Consider the following 18,543-nt stretch of genomic DNA (forward strand, 5'->3'; position numbering starts at 1 on the left):
ATATGGTAATTCTAGTGTTTACTTTTAGAAAAATGGATTGTTCAGACTACTTTTTCCCCTTACTCTGTGGCTTAAAGCTTTTCAATGTGCTCTATTTAGGACCCCTGGAACTTAACACAAATTTGGTATCTTTTTTTTTCCTGCTATTTCTAAGCACGGATACTAGAAAATTTGATCTCCCCAGAGGATGGGAGATTTAACCACACAAGGATCATCAGAATAAGAGGAAGCAAACATTCTCCAAATGTGTCAGTTGATAAAAGAGATTTAGAATTTTAGGAAACAATTTTTGTTATAAAATCAAACTCATTGGATTTAGATCTGTCTAATAAAAAACTTGTACAAATCCTATTTGGAGTAGTATAATGTTTAACTGAGTGATGAGTAAATTTTTTGTAATCGTATATAAGCAAGATACCAAGAGGCTTTAACCATTCTAAAAACGAACTCTAGTTGGGGACATTTGCACAGTGAATGCCTAAGAATGGATGGTGTGCATGACAGTTGCATCTTCTTTACTCACTAACGGAGACCTTCTCGGACCTCTATTTGGAAAGACCTATAGATTTCATACAATCTTCAAGCTGTTAGAAGGGACCTTGGAGAATATCTACTTCAATTCCCTTCATACTGCAGATGAACAATTGTAAGCCTCTATGTGCAGTTAATTTGAAATATTTTATGCCCTTGGTAATAATACACCTTTTAACAAATATTTTCTAATTTAAGGTCGTTACTAACATATCCAATTAGTTTGAGTAAGAAGGTTTCGGTGTAATAAGAAAAATCTAGATAGGTACTTACACAAAAGAACTGAATAGAGAATCTGGTCAAAGATATTATCTGGGTCTTAGTAAAATTACTTTAATTATGTGAAAAAGCCATATGAACTGTGAACCAACGTTTCCTTTTAAAAAATTATGCATTGGATATTTAAATAATTAAATAAAATTTCTGTGTTTGAAACGATCGCATTTTCATCTGTAGGAGATATGCTAAGAAAATTAAAGCCAAATTGGATGTGTTCTCTTTGTGCTTCCTTTTGTATTCCTTTAGAGCCTTGTGTTGCGTTTCCCTTTTTAGTGCATCTTAGTAACCCTTGTGTGACAATGCCATTTTTCAGGCACTGGGATTGATCAAGATGGCAAGAGCCATAACTATGACAATTGGAGTTTAAGTAAAATTTAGACGTGATTAGTCTCTTCTCAACAAATTGAGATTCTGAATATGCCCCAGTTGTATCTCCCAAGAGGATAGCTTAGAAAGCAATAGAGGATCCAGAGGGAAAGATTTGGGGAACATAAGCTAACATGCACAAACGGAGTGTTACACTTAGAAATCCTGCCGTTTGCTTCTCATAAATTGAAACCCATTTCACTTCCCACCCCCAAATACCAGATGGGGACTACCTGTTAATTTTCAACAGATTCGTTCCATGTCACTATCTCACATGATGCCTTTTGGAGCTTGTTTGCAGTGTTAGCTATCCTTGGGGATTAAAAGAAAACCCAATTTTGTGAAAACTCCTATTAAAATTGTATTTGAACGTGGGGTTGATTCTGTTTGATCTGAAATTTCAGTTTGACCTTTGAGTTTTCCGCATGCATACATGAAGACTGCTGTAAAAATTCAGGCCATAGGCAGACAGGACTTGGAGAAATGAGAGGAACATCGGAGTGTATGAAGTTGCACTTCTCAAAAAAATAAAAATGTAAAAGAATAGAGAGCCAGCAGTTTGACAGATTGTTCAGTAAATGCTCATTTTATTGAAAATTATAAAAAGGTGCTTAATGCCTCTGTGCCATTAATACAATACATAAAAAGGTTACTGTCAAGATTAGTGTTCCAGTTCTGAAAATTAACTGTAGAGCTTTATGCATCACTCTACATCGACTTAAAAGTTAAAGGCTTCTGTGTGTGTGTGTGTGCGTGTGTGTGTGTGTGTGTGTGTATTGATGTGCAGACATTTATCTCAGAAAACAATTATTTTAGACTTTATGCCAGAGACATTAGCAGTGATGTACTTTCATTTAAAGCACGGACATAATTGATACAGATATATATATATATATATATATATATATATACACATACATACACATGCACACACACACACACACACATATGGATCAGACAGGGTAGAATCATGAAAATCGCCTTATAGAATTAAACCTGTGCAAGTTGATTTCCCTTGCTGCCTCTCCAGAGTATTCCAACTCAACACATACATTCCTTCCTACAGAAAAAAATATTCAGATTCCTTAGTTGAAATTAATTAGCATTCAGAAACCAGATAGCATGTTTTTGGGTATTCATGAGATCTCTGTTTGAAAAAAATGTTTTTAACTTGTAGAAATGTGTTGCAACACACAGATGGGAAGAAAAAGAAAAAAAAATCTCTTTAGCAAGCACTGTGTGTAAAAGGAATATTACATTTTGCACGCTCCTGATTGCTCTGTGTAAACAGTTTTTGACATCTGTCTTTATAGTTTTCGAGGAGAGGAAGACTTTGTTAAAAGAATCATTTTTATACAGCAGTCACCATTTCAGTCTTGCTTTACCTGTATTATGAAAGCAGATGGTCTGCATGTCTTTTGAATATTTATAACTATCAAAAACAATCTCTTGCTATTCACCCTTAGGCTTATGAGATGTCAGGACTGTTCTGGTTGAAAAAAATCATCTTGGGTGTTTACAGAAAGAGGATTACATTAAGCTGAAATGACTATACATTTTCCAGTTTAATATTTGTCCATCAGCTGTTTAATCGTATTTAGATAATTGTGTAAATAAGACGTTGTAGCCTTTGCCCTCTCTGCTGATGGAGCCTGAAAGCTTTAAACCTGGGTGAACCACCATTTTGTAGATTCTCCCTGCTACCTTCTCCCGCCTCAGTTAAACCATCAGCAAGTCTTCAGTAAGTTTGGATCATGATATTGCAGTGTGTTTATACAAAACAAACAAACACAAACAAAAAAAACCCCAACAGTGCACAAAAAGCCAGTATGGAGATCACATGCAATGCTAGGGAGTTGCTGGCTTCCGGTACAGGCTGTTTAGTTTATTAGAGTATATTGTCATATGCAAATAGGGTACCACACTCCAATTACCCTTTAAAGATGACATGGCTTTCTCTTTTTTCCTCCCTGAGCGTGCAGAGCTCTGAGGGTATTTTGGAAAACTTTTGGTACAGTGGGGGTTAACTGTTTTTTGACTGGAAGCTGAGCAATCAGAGATAACAGATTTTGCTGTGGTTGGTTGATTTGGCAGAAAAGCATGAACAGTTTTGGTTTAAATGATTGAATAACCTGATTAGCATTGTTTTGGGGTGGGTTTTTTGTTGTTGTTAAAGGCACAACAAAGCAATTTTAAGGGTAATCAGATCACTGCCTTTCCCCAATTGATGAACCTCTTTTTCAGAAGGCTTCAACCTCTCCCCAAAACCTCTTGCTTGGCTACTTAAGTAGAAAAAGAAAACCGTCTTTCCTCAGTTTCTGGATGCGTTATAAATGTACACCTCCGGTGAACATCCCATTCTAGTAGGGGTTTGGAAGGATATAACATTTTGAAAAATTATGTAACCTCCACTGATTCCTTGTGGGTGTTTTGTTTGTTGTTGTGTGTTTTTTTTTGTGTGTGTGTGTTTCATATTTAGAGACCTGCGGTATTTTTGAGCCAAGGTCCAGAAGGTCCTCCCTCTATCTACGTCAGGCTTTAGAAAAATTCCACCCTTACCTTTTCACAATTAGAAAGGTTATAAATAATGTATTTGGCTGCGAAGGAAGCTCAGCCTGTGGCAGATGGCATCATTCTAGAGTGCCGGGGTTTCTGCGAAGATGGCATTCTTTCAGATCGGAACTTCAGCAGACTCCCAGAAAGAACGAAGCCCCTCCTAGGGAGTAGACATGTGCTCTATGGATCTTAGAAAAGCTTACAACTTGGCTCCCAGGACGAGAGTATCGTGTCACACTGGGGTTGTGAGACCCACGGCCAATTTCTGCTGACTTTCAAATTCTGTTTCCCAGCACGGAAAGCCGTGGCCGATGCACTGGCCGGTGCTGTGTGTAGCATTTGAACGTGGGATCTACACCGACTGAGTTTTGTCAGCCTGAGTCCTTTCTTCCCCGAACGTTCATGTGTTACACGCACTGGCCACCGGGTGGGAAAACTTGCGATGACAGTTGTGTCTTTCTCCAAGTGCCCTGGTGTGTCTTTCTCCGAGTGCTCTGGAGAGCTCGTATAAATAGACGTGGGAGAGGACTGGTTCTGGAATGACATAACCAGCGAGCACGGTGACTTCTGAGACATCTGTGCCATTGCATTTTGGAAAAACTTGGGCAGGGATCTCTTGCAAATGAATGAACAGATTCTTTACGAGTTTTATTGTGACTGCCAAAAGTGATGATTTTAAAAGTCTCATTTAACAATTAAGCTGTCATTACCTTTAAGTTTTAAGAACGAGAGAGAGAGAGAGAGAGAGAGAGAGAGAGAGAGAGAGAGAGAGAGAGAGAGAATGTGTGTTTCTGGTAGTCTGCAGTAATGGCTTATTTCAGTGTCCTTTTGTTGATCAACTAATATGTTCCCAGCCCTGTCTGTGATGAGTGCACACTATTTGGAGATAAAAACCAAGGCTCTAGCAGAAAATCAACAGCATGACAAGTGCTATTGTGGTACCGTGTGTGGGATGTTTGGGCAGCCGGGAAAGGCAGAGCAGAGATACCTGAAATACATCCTCAGGGATGAACAGCTGTTAGCTAGAAATTAGAGAGGGCACTGGTGGATCATCCAAGTCAGAGAAGTGGTGTGTGCCTTCCTGACGTCAGCGACCAGGTGCAGGCCAACTTTAGAAGTCACCACCAAATTTGAATATGGCAACAAATGGAAACACCGTTTTCCTTGGTGTTTTCCCTTGTTCCTCCTACTTGACTTGTAACTCAATTTAATGAGTACAATCTACATTCTTCATAAGAAAATGTATTTGACTTAAAATATATCACTTGAAATTTTACCGGATGCCTTTGATATTCACAGAGTAGTCTTTGGACTGATCTGAAATGTGAGCCTATAATAAGAGCCCAATGAGGAGGTGGTGGCAGAGGGTTGTCGTAGTAATTAACACCTCTTAAGTCCAGACTTGATATGTTCCAGGCACTGTGCTAATTATATCACATTCATTATTTTATTAATTGTCTGTCCAAGGGCAGATAAGTAATGACGTGAAGAGCCATACTTCCTAGTCACTTGCCCCATGCTTGGTACATAATAGGAGTTCAATAAATACATAGTGAATGAATGAATGAATGAATGAAAAAAAATGCTGGAATGAATGGAGTCTCAGAACAACCCCATGCGGTGAGTGCCACTGTCATTGCCATTTATATGGGGAATTGCTTTAGAGTAGTTAATTTGACTGGGGTCCTACTGGTAGTGTGCAAGCACATCTTGGACTTGAATGCAGATTTAGCTGATTCTGTTTCATCAAAGAACATTTAGTGTGTGTTTAATACGTGCCAGGCATTTGGGCTGGAAAGTAATATGGAACCCAGATCTGCATGAACTCACAGCCTAGTGTAATATTTTTAAACCAGTGTCTCCTTTTGATTGACATGAACCCCAAGCCCCTCTCCTGAAAATCATGGCTCTTGATGTACCCTTTGTACATCCATCTCTACCACCTATGAAAATATTGTCAATCTTTACTTTCTGTCATTTGTATTATCAAAACAGTAGGTCTTTCTTTATGACTTTCCAAATTGAAGAGTATGACACTGGATATGCTCTTTCAAATGCCATGGGCCCCATAAGATCCTGAATTCTCTCTTCCCTGCCCTTGAAACGCACTAGTGTAGTCAGATGCCATGCCTGAGATTTCAGTAAGGATTTTACTAGAAGAAGAAAAAACGGTATCTTACTGTGGCTACATGTGAAATGTAGTGTATATTGTTCCAGTAAAAATTGAAGTGACCCTGAGTTACCTGAATTATGGAATATTTCCCAACCCACAAAAAAGCATAGAAAGATAGAGAATCTAAAAAGTTGTTTTGGCATACGTCATAACTTGTGGGTTAGCCTTTTGATTATGTCCTGCTTAGGCTAATATTTACATTAATCAGAGTTCCCTGAGCACACACCACTCCACAGAGTAGAACAGCGTCTAGAAAGTCGCTTAAGGACAGAAACTACCAATTTAGGGTTAAACAAGGGCAGGGGGAAGCTTTGATGATGGTGCACATATGGATATTATTTTTCACATATGGATAATAATGAACTACATAGCACTATTACATATGGGCTCTAGTGTATAAAAATATTTCAGACTTTTTTTCTCACACTATGTATCTTCTTTCTTTTTTTCCTCCCATATACATGTATTTCACAGTTGATATACTGAACATATTAAATTGAAATGATCTGTTTAGCTATCTGTCTTCCTAATAGATTGCAAGCTTCCTTTAGGCAGAGGCTCTGTCTTGTCTGCCCGAGTACCAGCCAGGCACACAGTAGGTTTACAACAAAGAGCAAATTTCACATATTGGCAAATTAAAGTAGATTGGATATTTGTCAAAAACCTTAGGAAAACTTAGATATTCCAAATATTTCAGAAAATTAAGATATAAAGCTACATCTAAAATTTATATGTGCTATTATAGTAACATTTAAGAAACTGCCAGAATGTCTAGGTATAAGAGTAATAATTTTTAAAAAATTGAACCAAAGTGGAAGAACATCAACTGTCATCCATTTTCAGAATCACCGTTATCCATCAGCGATCTCAATAGTTTTATTAGTGTCTGACTTTATTGATCCATTATTACGATAGAGTAAGGGTGATTGAAGCTGACGGATTGTTAACCGGATCAGGTAATCTGGCTCTGGTTCTGGCACCCTTGCTAAGTATCTTTTTGTACTCTGGACTGAGGGAGGCTCTTAGTAAGATTGCAAGCTACTAGATTAATGGAAGGGCATCATGAGCCCATTAAGGATGTCTTTTTAGAGAAATAAAATGAGGAAAGGACTATAAAGTAGAAAGTGTCAAAAAAAAAAAAAAGGATGTCACAATTCTTCTTAAGAAAGATCGCCCGTGCTTTACATAAATAATGCAATTCTAGCTTATCCTCCTCACTGTAAGTTCTTCAAAGATCCCCAAGATTTGCATATTACAGGAATGTGTTCCTATTGTAGAATTACCACTGCTAATGGATGTTAGGAGAGTCAATAATAACCAAAAGAGCTTTAAATTAGAAGTCGCTTAAAGGAGATAATTATATAAAAATACTTTTGTTCCCAAACTGGCTTTTCTGGTTGTGCACTGCTCCCAAACAATGCTGCCCTCTGTAAACTCTGTCACCATAGACCAACTGAAGTCTGAAGTGGAAGTTCTCAGGTTTCTACACAGAGGAGTGGGGGGTGAGGGGGTGGGGAGGTTGGTGCTACAACGTCTTAATTATTCCTGAGATGCAATTGGAAATTAATTTAGCTGCTACTAGAGAAGAGGGATGGTATGGTTAAAAATAACATGGATTAAGTCACTGAAATTACCATAACTAAAATTTGCTGGGAAGAAAACACTTCTCTTTGTTTGAAAATGAGTTTCACTCTCCCCCCCAAACTCCTAATACATCAAAATCATGATTTTCATCTTCATTTTTCTATTAAACTGTTGGCTGTTTTCAGGATGAAGGCAAGTGACAGAATAGGTCATTTTTTTTTCCCCCATGGTATCTTTGAGAAATTTAGTAAGCATGAAATGTATATATTTAAATGTTTTATGGTTAGTTTGAAATTCAGAACTCAAGCTTTACTGTAGATGAAGCTAGCAATACAACTGTAGAATTTTTTTTTTTTTCTTCTGATAGAGGATCTCTGAGTAGTTTATTTTCTCCTTAAATGTGGTCAGTGTTAAGGCAGTTAATGCGCCTCCAATGGGAAACCAAATAATAGAAGTGGAAAGCAAAGCGGTGTATCCCAAACTTTAATGCACACCCAAAGACCCTGGGGATCTTGGTCATATGCAGCTGCCCATTGACTAGGTCTGGGGTGGGGCTGAAGATGATGCATTTTTAATAAGCTTCTAGGTGATGCTGATATTGCTGATCCCTGGGCCATCCTTTGAGAAGCAAGGATGTAGAGTACAGTCACTAAAACTCAAAGTAGCTATGCAGAACCCTGGGGAGGGAGTAGGAGCGGGTGGAGGGGGTCAATGGGGAGATACAGGGGGACATCTATAATGCTTTCAACAATAAAGACAAATTTAAAAAAAAACACCTCAAAGTAGCATTTATTTACGAACAGTCGTAAAGTCATCTTCACGGAATCGGATTTATTGGGATCAGGGTAACTTTGTCAGCCTAGAACAGATGACATTGATGGAAGTTCCATAAATACTAGAGCAAAGCCTGTGGGTTTGATAAGCTTTATACTGGTCTCAGTGGGCGGTGGTTTTCTATTTAAATAAGCATTTGATGACCCACTTAATGAATTTTAAGAAGTGGAGGCTTCAGGTTAAGTGTGAAACACAAATGTATTGGTACTCAGTTGATTTAAAAACAAAATACAGTTTGCACAATTGAAATCGTTTCTGTGTTCCATCTTGTGCCACTATGTGTTACAAATGTTTCCCCCCTCTTCACACAGAGTATGATTTCTTCCATTGTGAACAGCACTTACTATGCAAATGTCTCGGCAGCAAAATGTCAAGAATTTGGAAGGTGGTACAAACATTTCAAGAAGACAAAAGATATGATGGGTAAGCAAAAACCGTTGCCTCGGTGGCTACATACCATTACGTGTCATTCGGGGGTTTATCAAAGTCACATCTCAAGCCAGGTCTTTTGATTGCCCAATTAGAGATCAATTTAGAATGTTTCTTTGAGGGTGGGGAGTGGGTATGAGTATAATGAGATAATTAAATTCAATAAATGTTTGTGTTTAAATCAGCCAAACTGACTTGGTTGTCAGACATGCAGGAACTCGAGGGGTGAGGAGGGAGCTGTCATTTTTTAACATCTCAGTGAAGACCTTGAATAACTAATATTAGCCGTGATTTCTCTCAGAGATAAAACATGCTCTTATGCTTTTTGTTTGTGTTCAAGAGAAAGAGCCTATTTTTTTACACCCAATTTTTAAGGAAATTAATGGATTTCTAGTTTTCACAATTGAGATCAGGTGATTTTTATATTCCTAATCCCCCGCCCTGCCTGTAGGTGCTTTAGTGAACATACCGCTGTACCGTCCACACCAGAAAAATCGTTGCATCATTCCTGAACTTTTAATTCCAGTAGAGCATCCTATCTTAACATAGAACTTTAGGTCAATATTTGTTACTAAGGAAATACATTAAAATTATCTGCAGTGTAAAAAATGACAGATAAAAGCTGTGTGTTGTACCTAAGCATTTAGATTACGACATTTTTCTCCCTATTGAGTTTGTTAGTATTTGCCAAGGCAAACACTGTGATTGAGGTTAATGTTTTAATTTCTATTAATGTTTTCTTTCATATACTTGTACCCTCCAAATAATATATTTAAAATAATGTAAGATTGGGATATTTAATGTGTATGGTGCTATGCCCTGTTTTACATCTATTTCTGTTTACTTCTATTACATTCATTTTATGACAACAACAGTAACTTTTCCTAAAGATTTTAAGAGACAAGAGAACCTGAATTTTGAGCATGTTTTAGCTTTTAATATTTCAAGCAAAACCATCCATCTACCCAAACAGATTCTTTGCCTTTTATAGCTTAGAGCTATAATGAAGACAATGCATCATTTTTGGAATAATTGCTTGAATTACTATTCCCTGTGAATGGCCCACTTGGGCTGATATCACTGGTAGAAATGGAAGGTTTCTTCCCCAATTCTTAGTTATATTCGGCATATATTCAGTGATTATAGACATAGGATACGTTCCTCTAAATATAAAACCTGAATATTTAACGAAGAGAGAAATGATGATTAAAATCCAACCACAATCTGTACCTGAAAAGGATGGTGTGCTATTTGGAAAGCCTCACCTCTGTCCATACAGCATCATGCTCAGCTTTTTCAGTCAGGAGCATCACACCAGTCTCCTGCTCGCAGCAGCAAAGCATTTGACACACTTTGAGCTCATTCTCAGCCAGTGCGCATGAGAGATCTAGCCAAGGGAGGAGCATCCATCTCGGGTAGGTGAATAAATTGCAAAACCATGACAGTATCACCATTGCACCAGAACAACTCCCCGCCCCTTCCTTGAAAGATTGTCTTTAGCATCTGGTGATAGCCATAGCTTCTTCTAGACACATTTGGGTCTTAGCAACCCTGGGTAGACTGGCTTGTAATACTGTAAATCATTTGCCTCATTCCAAGAAATGTTTGGAGAAGATGATTAGACTTAAATAAAGCAAACTGTGTAAGATACTCAGCCCCGTGTTCAATATGCACTCAGTTATTATTACTTGTCATGATGACCACTTTCATTATTTATTATATTGATTACTTCTTTATATTCATGTCTGGGTAAGAATTGAACGTTGACCATATTTATGTTATCTTTTTTTCTTTCAGACCTTTTGCCTAGAGTAATAAGAATTTATATATATATATATATATATATCATAAGAAAATACTTGTATATTTCTTTTTTGTTTATTGCCTATGATGTCTTTTCTTAGCTCAACTCATTCTTTCCAGATGCTATTAAGCAAATGTCATTCTTCTAGAAACAACCTTGAAGTAAACAATGCTTATCAGCCTCCTTGGGATAATGAGAATGAGTAACAGTTTGACCCCCAAAACTAGTGATATAGAATATGAAAATAATTGATTTCATGCCTTAAGTCTAAACCACATTATAAAATAGATCAGAAGTATTGTCCCACTTTTAAAGTTTGTGGAATTGTGCCGAGGAGGAAAGTAAAAACACAGCAGGTTGAATTCTATCTTGAAATGCTCTTATTTTAATTGGATCTTTAAAGTGCCCTGTGCCTACTATCTCTATTTAGGACATGATCAGAAATGCTTACCAATGCCCATCCTTGTTGACTTAGCATGATTTTACCTTTTATCTGTTTTAGTCGAAATGGATAGTCTTTCTGAACTATCCCAGCAAAGTGCCAACCATGTCAACTTTGGCCAGCAGCCGGTCCCAGGGAACACGGCAGAGCAGCCTCCGTCCCCCGCTCAGCTCTCCCATGGCGGCCAGCCCTCCGTCCGGACCCCTCTTCCGAACCTGCATCCTGGGCTTGTGTCAACGCCCATCAGTCCTCAGTTGGTCAACCAGCAGCTGGTGATGGCTCAGCTGCTGAACCAGCAGTATGCAGTGAATAGACTTTTAGCCCAGCAGTCCTTAAACCAACAATACTTGAACCACCCTCCCCCTGTCAGTAGATCTATGAATAAGCCTTTGGAGCAACAGGTTTCAACCAACACAGAGGTGTCTTCCGAAATCTACCAGTGGGTACGCGATGAACTGAAACGAGCAGGAATCTCCCAGGCAGTATTTGCACGTGTGGCTTTTAACAGAACTCAGGTCAGTTTTGTTTTATCTATTAATGATTTTTCTATCTTTTGTCTCTCTCTCTCTTCAGTGCCATCTACACCTAATGCTTATTCTTTTACTTGGTACTAACATTTTATCCTCTTCATGCAATCGTATTGTCTGTTCCTGGTGGTGCCTAAATGTAATCATTATTTTTCTTCTCTTGAACCTCCTCTGCCGAGAGGAAGCTATGCACAGCATGATCCGGATTCAGGGGCCTTGAAAGAATAAATGAAATATGAAATATGTTTCACACTGGGATTACCTGCGCTCTTACACAGTGGAGTCATAGACAGCAGTAGCAGGTTGAGAAGAGTTTCATGACTTGGCCAAGGCCACTGGTAGGACTCCAGGCTTCTAGCCTAGGATCTTTAGTATATTACCACCCATACCAGACATGAGTCTATCAATGGGCTCTATTGAAATTCCTCTACAACTTAAAAAAAATAAATAAAAAGCATGTTGGGACTCAATCACAATTCCTGCCACTTAATTCTAAGCAGCCATTTAGAAAAAAATATATGACTTATTAGCAGAAGGTATTTCTCTCCCCTCTTCACATTATTGTTAATGTTCCTCCCAAGCTCACTAAAGAGGCCTCCGGGGTAGGTATGAGCTACAGGCCTCAGTCTACCTGTTCCGTCATGTCCACACCTTTGTCCTCCTGGGAAATTCCTCTGAAGATGTTATCATCCTGGAAGAAGTTTCAGAAGGACAGGGAGAAAGGGTGATATAAAAGACAGGAGTCCTAAGATAAAAAAAGTCCTAAACCAATTGATTCTACTAAACTGTGAGTGAGAGGATTTTTAATTCCTTTTTTTTTGGAAACTAGTATGATATATATGGTGTTTATTCTTGGCCCAGGCACACACACACAAAAAAAACAAACCTCAAAAGAACATGTAACTTTGATTAGAATGAGGACATTATGTCCTTTCAGCGTTCTTGTTTTACCACTGTTCTTCCTTTTGTCAACTTTTTTTGGGGACCTGACTCATACTTTCCTCTCACGTATAAGTTATTTTGTTTATTACATGATTATAAGAAGAAAATTCTGGTACAAAAATAATCTAGTATTAATTCCTTGTTGGCAGAATGTCCATACCTAGGAGGATCCCAGCTGTGGCTTATTTTTGGCTTGCCTTAAGTTAGGAGGCCTGAGAAAGCCTTTAACTCTGTTTATTTTTGGTTTATCTGTTTTTTGTGTACATCATTTGTCTGTTTTTAAAAGGGTGATTGCAGAAGGTTATGTCTCAGGTTAAAATTGTATGGTTTTGCCTATTTGGATATTTTAACAACTTGAAACATGTGTTCATCATTAGCTGGTAAATTTAATACGGCACCTATGTTCAGTTGGGGGGTGATAATTTAAAAAAAACAAACACGAAATGAATGAGTGAATGAATCAGAAGTCAGCCATCTAGCTAGATACTCCTGCTTCTGGCAGCATTTTTGTTTTGTTTTGTTTTTGTAAATAGCAGTGACTGCTAGAAGTTGTCAGTACTGGGCAAAAAATAGATAGGGTTGTTGAATTGAATTAAAAGCCCACAGACAAAGAGAACATTGACGTAGACACAAATGACATGCAGATTTACAGATAAGCATTTTAAAAACGGAGCAAATGGTTATTTCTTAAAGCACCGGGGAAAGCGTATTTTATATGGTGAAGAGTGACAAGACAGTCCAGCTGAGGGAGATGAGAGTGGAGTCCCCACCCCTTGGTATAGACAGTCCAGCTGAGGGAGATGAGAGTGGAGTCCCCACCCCTTGGTATAGTTTTTCCTCTCTTGGGTTATGATGCCCCTGCTATTACTCTGAAGAGCTGACCATTTTTTTCTGCCTTTGGTTCTAACATTGACAATGTCCACAAATATCTATAGAATTTATTACTGTAAGGAAGGTAGAATTCTCTTTTTATGCCATATTAATCTCTTTTGAAAAGATAAACAGTGACGTTATTTTTCTGAGAGTGAGAGAATGAAAACCTGTTACAGCATGATGCCAGTGTCTCTCTATTAATAGTAGCCAATTTAGAAAAAGTCATTCCCAAAATATTATTTGGAGCTCAGGATGGCAGAGGGGTTTGGTTCTATACCTTTGCGTCGGTAATTGGTACTCCTCTGTCCAAGTGGACGCTGGGCCCTATTTGAAGCTGTCTGATGTAACCGAGAGTAATTTTCTATGTACAGTGAAGTGTTCACTCTTTGGGAACTTGCTTTTGAACACGCAAGCAAGCATGCATGTATTTTTGGTGTCATACTTAAAAACCATCACACACATGCACGCCACGCACACACACAGCTGCATTTATTTTAATGATTATACATTTATATGAATGCATGTAGTGTGTTTATTTCAAAGTGTATGCGTTTCAGTAAAAGCAGGTGCAGAGTGAGGGTGTATGGTGTGAGTGTGGCGTACGAAAATACGCATGCTAATGCATATGTATAGGCGGAGGAGCTCTGCAGAGTTAAATCACACATCACACATTGTGTGCACTTACTGCAGTGTGCACTTATTCCAACCCCAAGTTTAAAAAATTAATGTAAAATATGTACGTACAGATGCAGTTATATGACATGATCAGATAAAGACATTGGTATACCCTGTACACAGTGTGTTAAAACATTAGTATAATAGATAATGCTGTTAAGACGCGAGAAAATTTTAGTCATTGACAGCTCTGTATAACTTTAAAATCCTGAATTTCATGTTTTAGCTCTTAATTGGAGAATTTTCTCATCATCTTAATTGGGTCTCCTAAATGAAATCATACCCCTCTCTCAAGACTTTCCCACATGACTATTTTTTTTTAAGTCTACCTTTTCTGAAAATTTATGGAGAATTTATATAATTACTTGTTTTAAGTACTTTTCCCCCTTTTGAATTAATGGGCATATGTTCTTTAATTGCTACCGAAGACACCAGCTTTTAGCATATGTCATTCATTCAGTTATTCCTACTTGATGTCTTTTTAATGGAAACCTATGGCTAAAAATAATTGCCAAAGCTTCTAGATTTATACTTTCCAGTTCGCTTCTCTGTGTTATTGCCCTTTAAAGGTGGCAATAGAAGAAAATATATTCTTTAGTGCCTTTTTAGAAATAAAACCCAGAGTTTAACTCTGATCCCACCCTGTGGCTTTTTTCCTTTTTTCTCCCCCCTCCTCTTATCTTTGGCACACTTTATTTTCCAGTAAAATAAAGAATGAAGATGGATTATTCAAAACTGATAACAGTAATGGACCATCATGTAATGTTTTATTGAATTTGAGTTCTGTAAATTATGTGGTGGAGAGAAATTTGCCTGCTTAAGTATAAGAGAGATTGCTGCTGTGTTTCTATAATTCTTCACAGTGTAATTTAAGAAAAGTCCACTATCCATATCACTATTGAATAAAAGGTAAAAAGGTGCTATTACCCCAACGTGACAGCTCTCCTTTAGCCTCCCCAAATGACAGAGATAAATGTGTCTGCTTATAACTTACTTGGCGTAAGTCCAGAGTAGGAGGTGAAGTTTGAAAATGGTCTTTCACCTGGACATGTGTTTAGAAATTCACCAAACCACAGAGGCAGGTAGCCTTGAAGAATATTCTACATATTTTCTTTTTAGTAGGGAAGTTTTTATCAAATCATATTTTCCGTCTGAGGCTTTGAAGTTCCATGAAACTGATAAAATCTATTTGAATCAGTGATTATGTTCAAAGAGGAGACAAACGGGAGGCCAGACCGGCTTTTTGTTCAGATTGGCAGTCTCTTCCGCTTATCTGCTGTTTTAAAGAATTCATAATTAGCATTTGGAAGTACTGATAATATTTATTGAAGGTTTTTTCTTTCTTTTACAATTACTAATGAATTTTACTTGTAGTAACTTGTAAACTCTTTTTGGAATGTAAAAAAGGTTTAGGAATTCATCAGTAAGCTTGCTCTTTAACTGAAAAAAAAAAAATCTTATTTAACCACCATGTAAGACAATGCAGAACCATTTTATGTTTTCATATATAGAGAACATATCGAGTTATTTGAAGATGTGAAGTCCCAATGAAAAGCAGCTTCTCATTTTCAATAAAATTAATATTCATGAGGTGCTGGTAACTTATGGCATAACATACAAATTCTCAAGTTCTTTTCAGAAATAAGAACGGCTAATGATTTTGTTGAGTTTTCTTCAACAAATTTTATTGAGCACCTATGGTGCACAGTATTGAGATATTTTCGTCCTGCTGTTTCAGCATATTTGCTGAGGTAGCGAATAAGGTACAGGACATTATTTTTTAGCATGAAGAAGAATTTTTGGTAAGAGATCCCTCTTACCGTCCCCCATGAGGAATTACCACAAGTGACATTGACCTAAGTTGGCAAGTCTGAACTGTATTTCCGACTATAGGCAAATGGAAACGGGCCGCATACATCTTGAATCCATAAATGTAACTATTCAAGTAACAACAACTTGAAAAGGACCAAACATTCATTCCCCATACCTGGATTCTTATAGCCGTCATCTTGCATCCAGAATTATTCTCAAGTGACATGATTTTTTATTTATTTATTTTTGGTAATTAACACATTCTAATCAAAACATTTCCTAACAATATTTTCAAGCATTTCCACCAGGGGGCACTCCCCTCATTGAAAGCCTGGGCCAAAAAAAAAAAAAAAAAAAAAAAAAAGAAAAGAAAGAAAGAAAGAAAAAGAAAAGAAAGAAAACCCCAAAGGTTTCTAAAGCACCAAAGATGTCTGCACTGGCTGCTTTAGAGCTCTGTGTGTCCCAGGGTTTGAAATAATCGCTTTAGACCTTCAGCATATGACAAGCAGAAAAACTACACTTGCTCTAGCCAAATAATTAAGTGGAAATAAAATGTTTTGCCCCTAAAACACTTTACTTGCTCACATGGGAAGTCATGCCAACATCAAAATATGGGTAGAGAAATTTCTAAATCCTCTCCCAAGTGACCTGCTATCTTCTACGTAAGCCATACAGGAATGCCTTGGTGTTACGTTAGCAAGACTTGATAGAGGGTAGTAGTATGTATTTTTTCAGGTCTTTGCTTTTCTCACCACAGTTCTCTGCTGTCAGGGGAAATATTTTATAAATGTCTAATTTCAAATTCCCCAATCCGCAATATTTATAGGATCCCTCTTAACCTAGTCTATTTTTTTTTTTAATTACTGAACATTGTAGTGTAGGTAAACATCTTACAGAGCGCCACAGTAAACTTTTCATTGAAGGCTCACCTTGAGTAAATTAATAATTACCATTAGAATTTACCTGTGGGTAGCATATCTAAGTTTCTGTCACCCATTTGCAATGTTGTTCCTTTTGTGGTCTGAATACACATAATTTATCCACTTAGTAAATATTTATCAAACATTTATAGAGTAGGCATTGTGCTGGGATAACAAAAATGAGTATTAGAATATTCAAGGAATTACAACATTTTATTTATTATACTGTATTTTTCTATCTCTCTATTTCTGTATAGTTGATGTATAGTACTTTGCCAAGCACATCTTGTAATACATAACATTTGGTAGGAAAGAGTGGAGAACATGGATTATGTTTTTACACCTATTTTCAAATGTTTTTAAGGCCTGTATTTTTCGGTTTTCATGTGACACATCAACACAGTCAATCTAATTAGTTGGCCTTGTGCAAATTAAATAGCTGGATGATTGACTGCCTGTTTGACTGAGTTTTAGTTAAACTGACTGGATGTTTTACTCTTGTGTAAACTCAGTTGCAGCATTACTTGTCAGTATTGGGAATGAAAGGACGCATTCCCTTCATTCTTCCCTTACATGTCTCATGGTGAAATTTAATGTTTGGGTCCAGGTTCCTGACTTCCGTTGCAGAGACCAAGGGAGAGATTAAAATTTACTCTTAAACCCCCTGAGCCTATTGGAGGTTCTTTTTTCACAGCAGCCTGTAAATCATTTTAATAGTGGATAGTACTTTTATACTGTCTGCATCTATGTGGGCTATTTGGGCAGTATCCCTGAAGAACCAAAAACTGGGTTTGCACTTCTAGGAAACCATGAAAAAAACGCAAATGTGATCATCTTGGGGCTTAATTATTTTGACATGACACTTTATCTCCCCTTCCCCAAATGTATCCTTTCACCCTTTCCGCAGAGTTGTTGGAAAGTGAAATTTGCAAACTATACCGAGATCTGGACATTTAATTCTGAGCAATATTGTATTAAACTGATATTCTGGCTAAATGTAGAAACCAAATGTGACTTGGTATTCCAGGCATTATTTCATGTACAAGACTGAAGTGGTAAGAGCTGCTCAGCCCCTATCAAATGGACAGAAAAATTTTCTAATCTTTCAATTTAATATATCCCTTAAACAAAACTGGGGAAAACCACCCATTTTTAAAGCATTCTTCCAAAAAATAATAAAAGGGGGGCGGGGGTTCTATTACTTGGGGAAAGAGACACTTTAAAGGACTTTACTAATGGTTTGTAAATTCCTTCTATTAGAAATACATGTTTTTATTCCTCAAGAAATTTAATAGTTACACAATTGGATAATACTCTTTTCTGTGGCATGCTATCATGGATTTTTGAAATGCGGAGAGGGGTTTATGTATTTCAGATTTAATCTATGGTTTCTGAAGTTTAGAATTTCAACCTGTTACCAAGAGATATAGCATAGCAAGATAGTATTTAGAGTCATTGGGTCTGTCAATGTAGTTTCCTTGAATGATAAATACAAAGAATCATTTGTCATTGACTCTAATAATTTTCAAATAAAGGAATAACTTAAAATATTGTCTGTGAAAACATAGCCTTAATCTTAGACGATGCTTTTGTGAAATTCTTTTTTTTATTATTTAATCCTCACCAGAAGACATGCTTAGAGAGAGGAAGGGAGAGAGAAAGAGAAAAACATCGATGTGAGAGAGAAACATAGATCATTTGCCTTCTGTAGGTGCCCCGACTGGGGATTGAACCCGCAACCCAGATATGTGCCCTGATGATGCTCAACCAATTGAGCCACTGGCTGGGCCATAACA

The 18,543-nt window shown here is 37.4% G+C and overlaps 1 protein-coding gene across 3 annotated transcripts in view; it reads left to right on the plus strand.

The window, feature by feature from the left end:
* SATB1 (SATB homeobox 1) overlaps positions 1–18,543 on the plus strand; it is a 100,998-nt gene that overhangs the window by 40,574 nt on the left and 41,881 nt on the right. For all 3 annotated transcript variants that reach the window (XM_054708083.1, XM_028129759.2, XM_008153436.3), the window contains exons 6-7: positions 8,635–8,746; positions 11,059–11,513. In XM_054708083.1, the coding sequence (XP_054564058.1) occupies positions 8,635–8,746; positions 11,059–11,513 (567 nt within the window). The remainder of the gene's footprint in view (positions 1–8,634; positions 8,747–11,058; positions 11,514–18,543) is intronic.

This window comes from Eptesicus fuscus, chromosome 18 (genome assembly GCF_027574615.1).
Source record: "Eptesicus fuscus isolate TK198812 chromosome 18, DD_ASM_mEF_20220401, whole genome shotgun sequence".
NCBI lineage: Eukaryota > Metazoa > Chordata > Mammalia > Chiroptera > Vespertilionidae > Eptesicus > Eptesicus fuscus.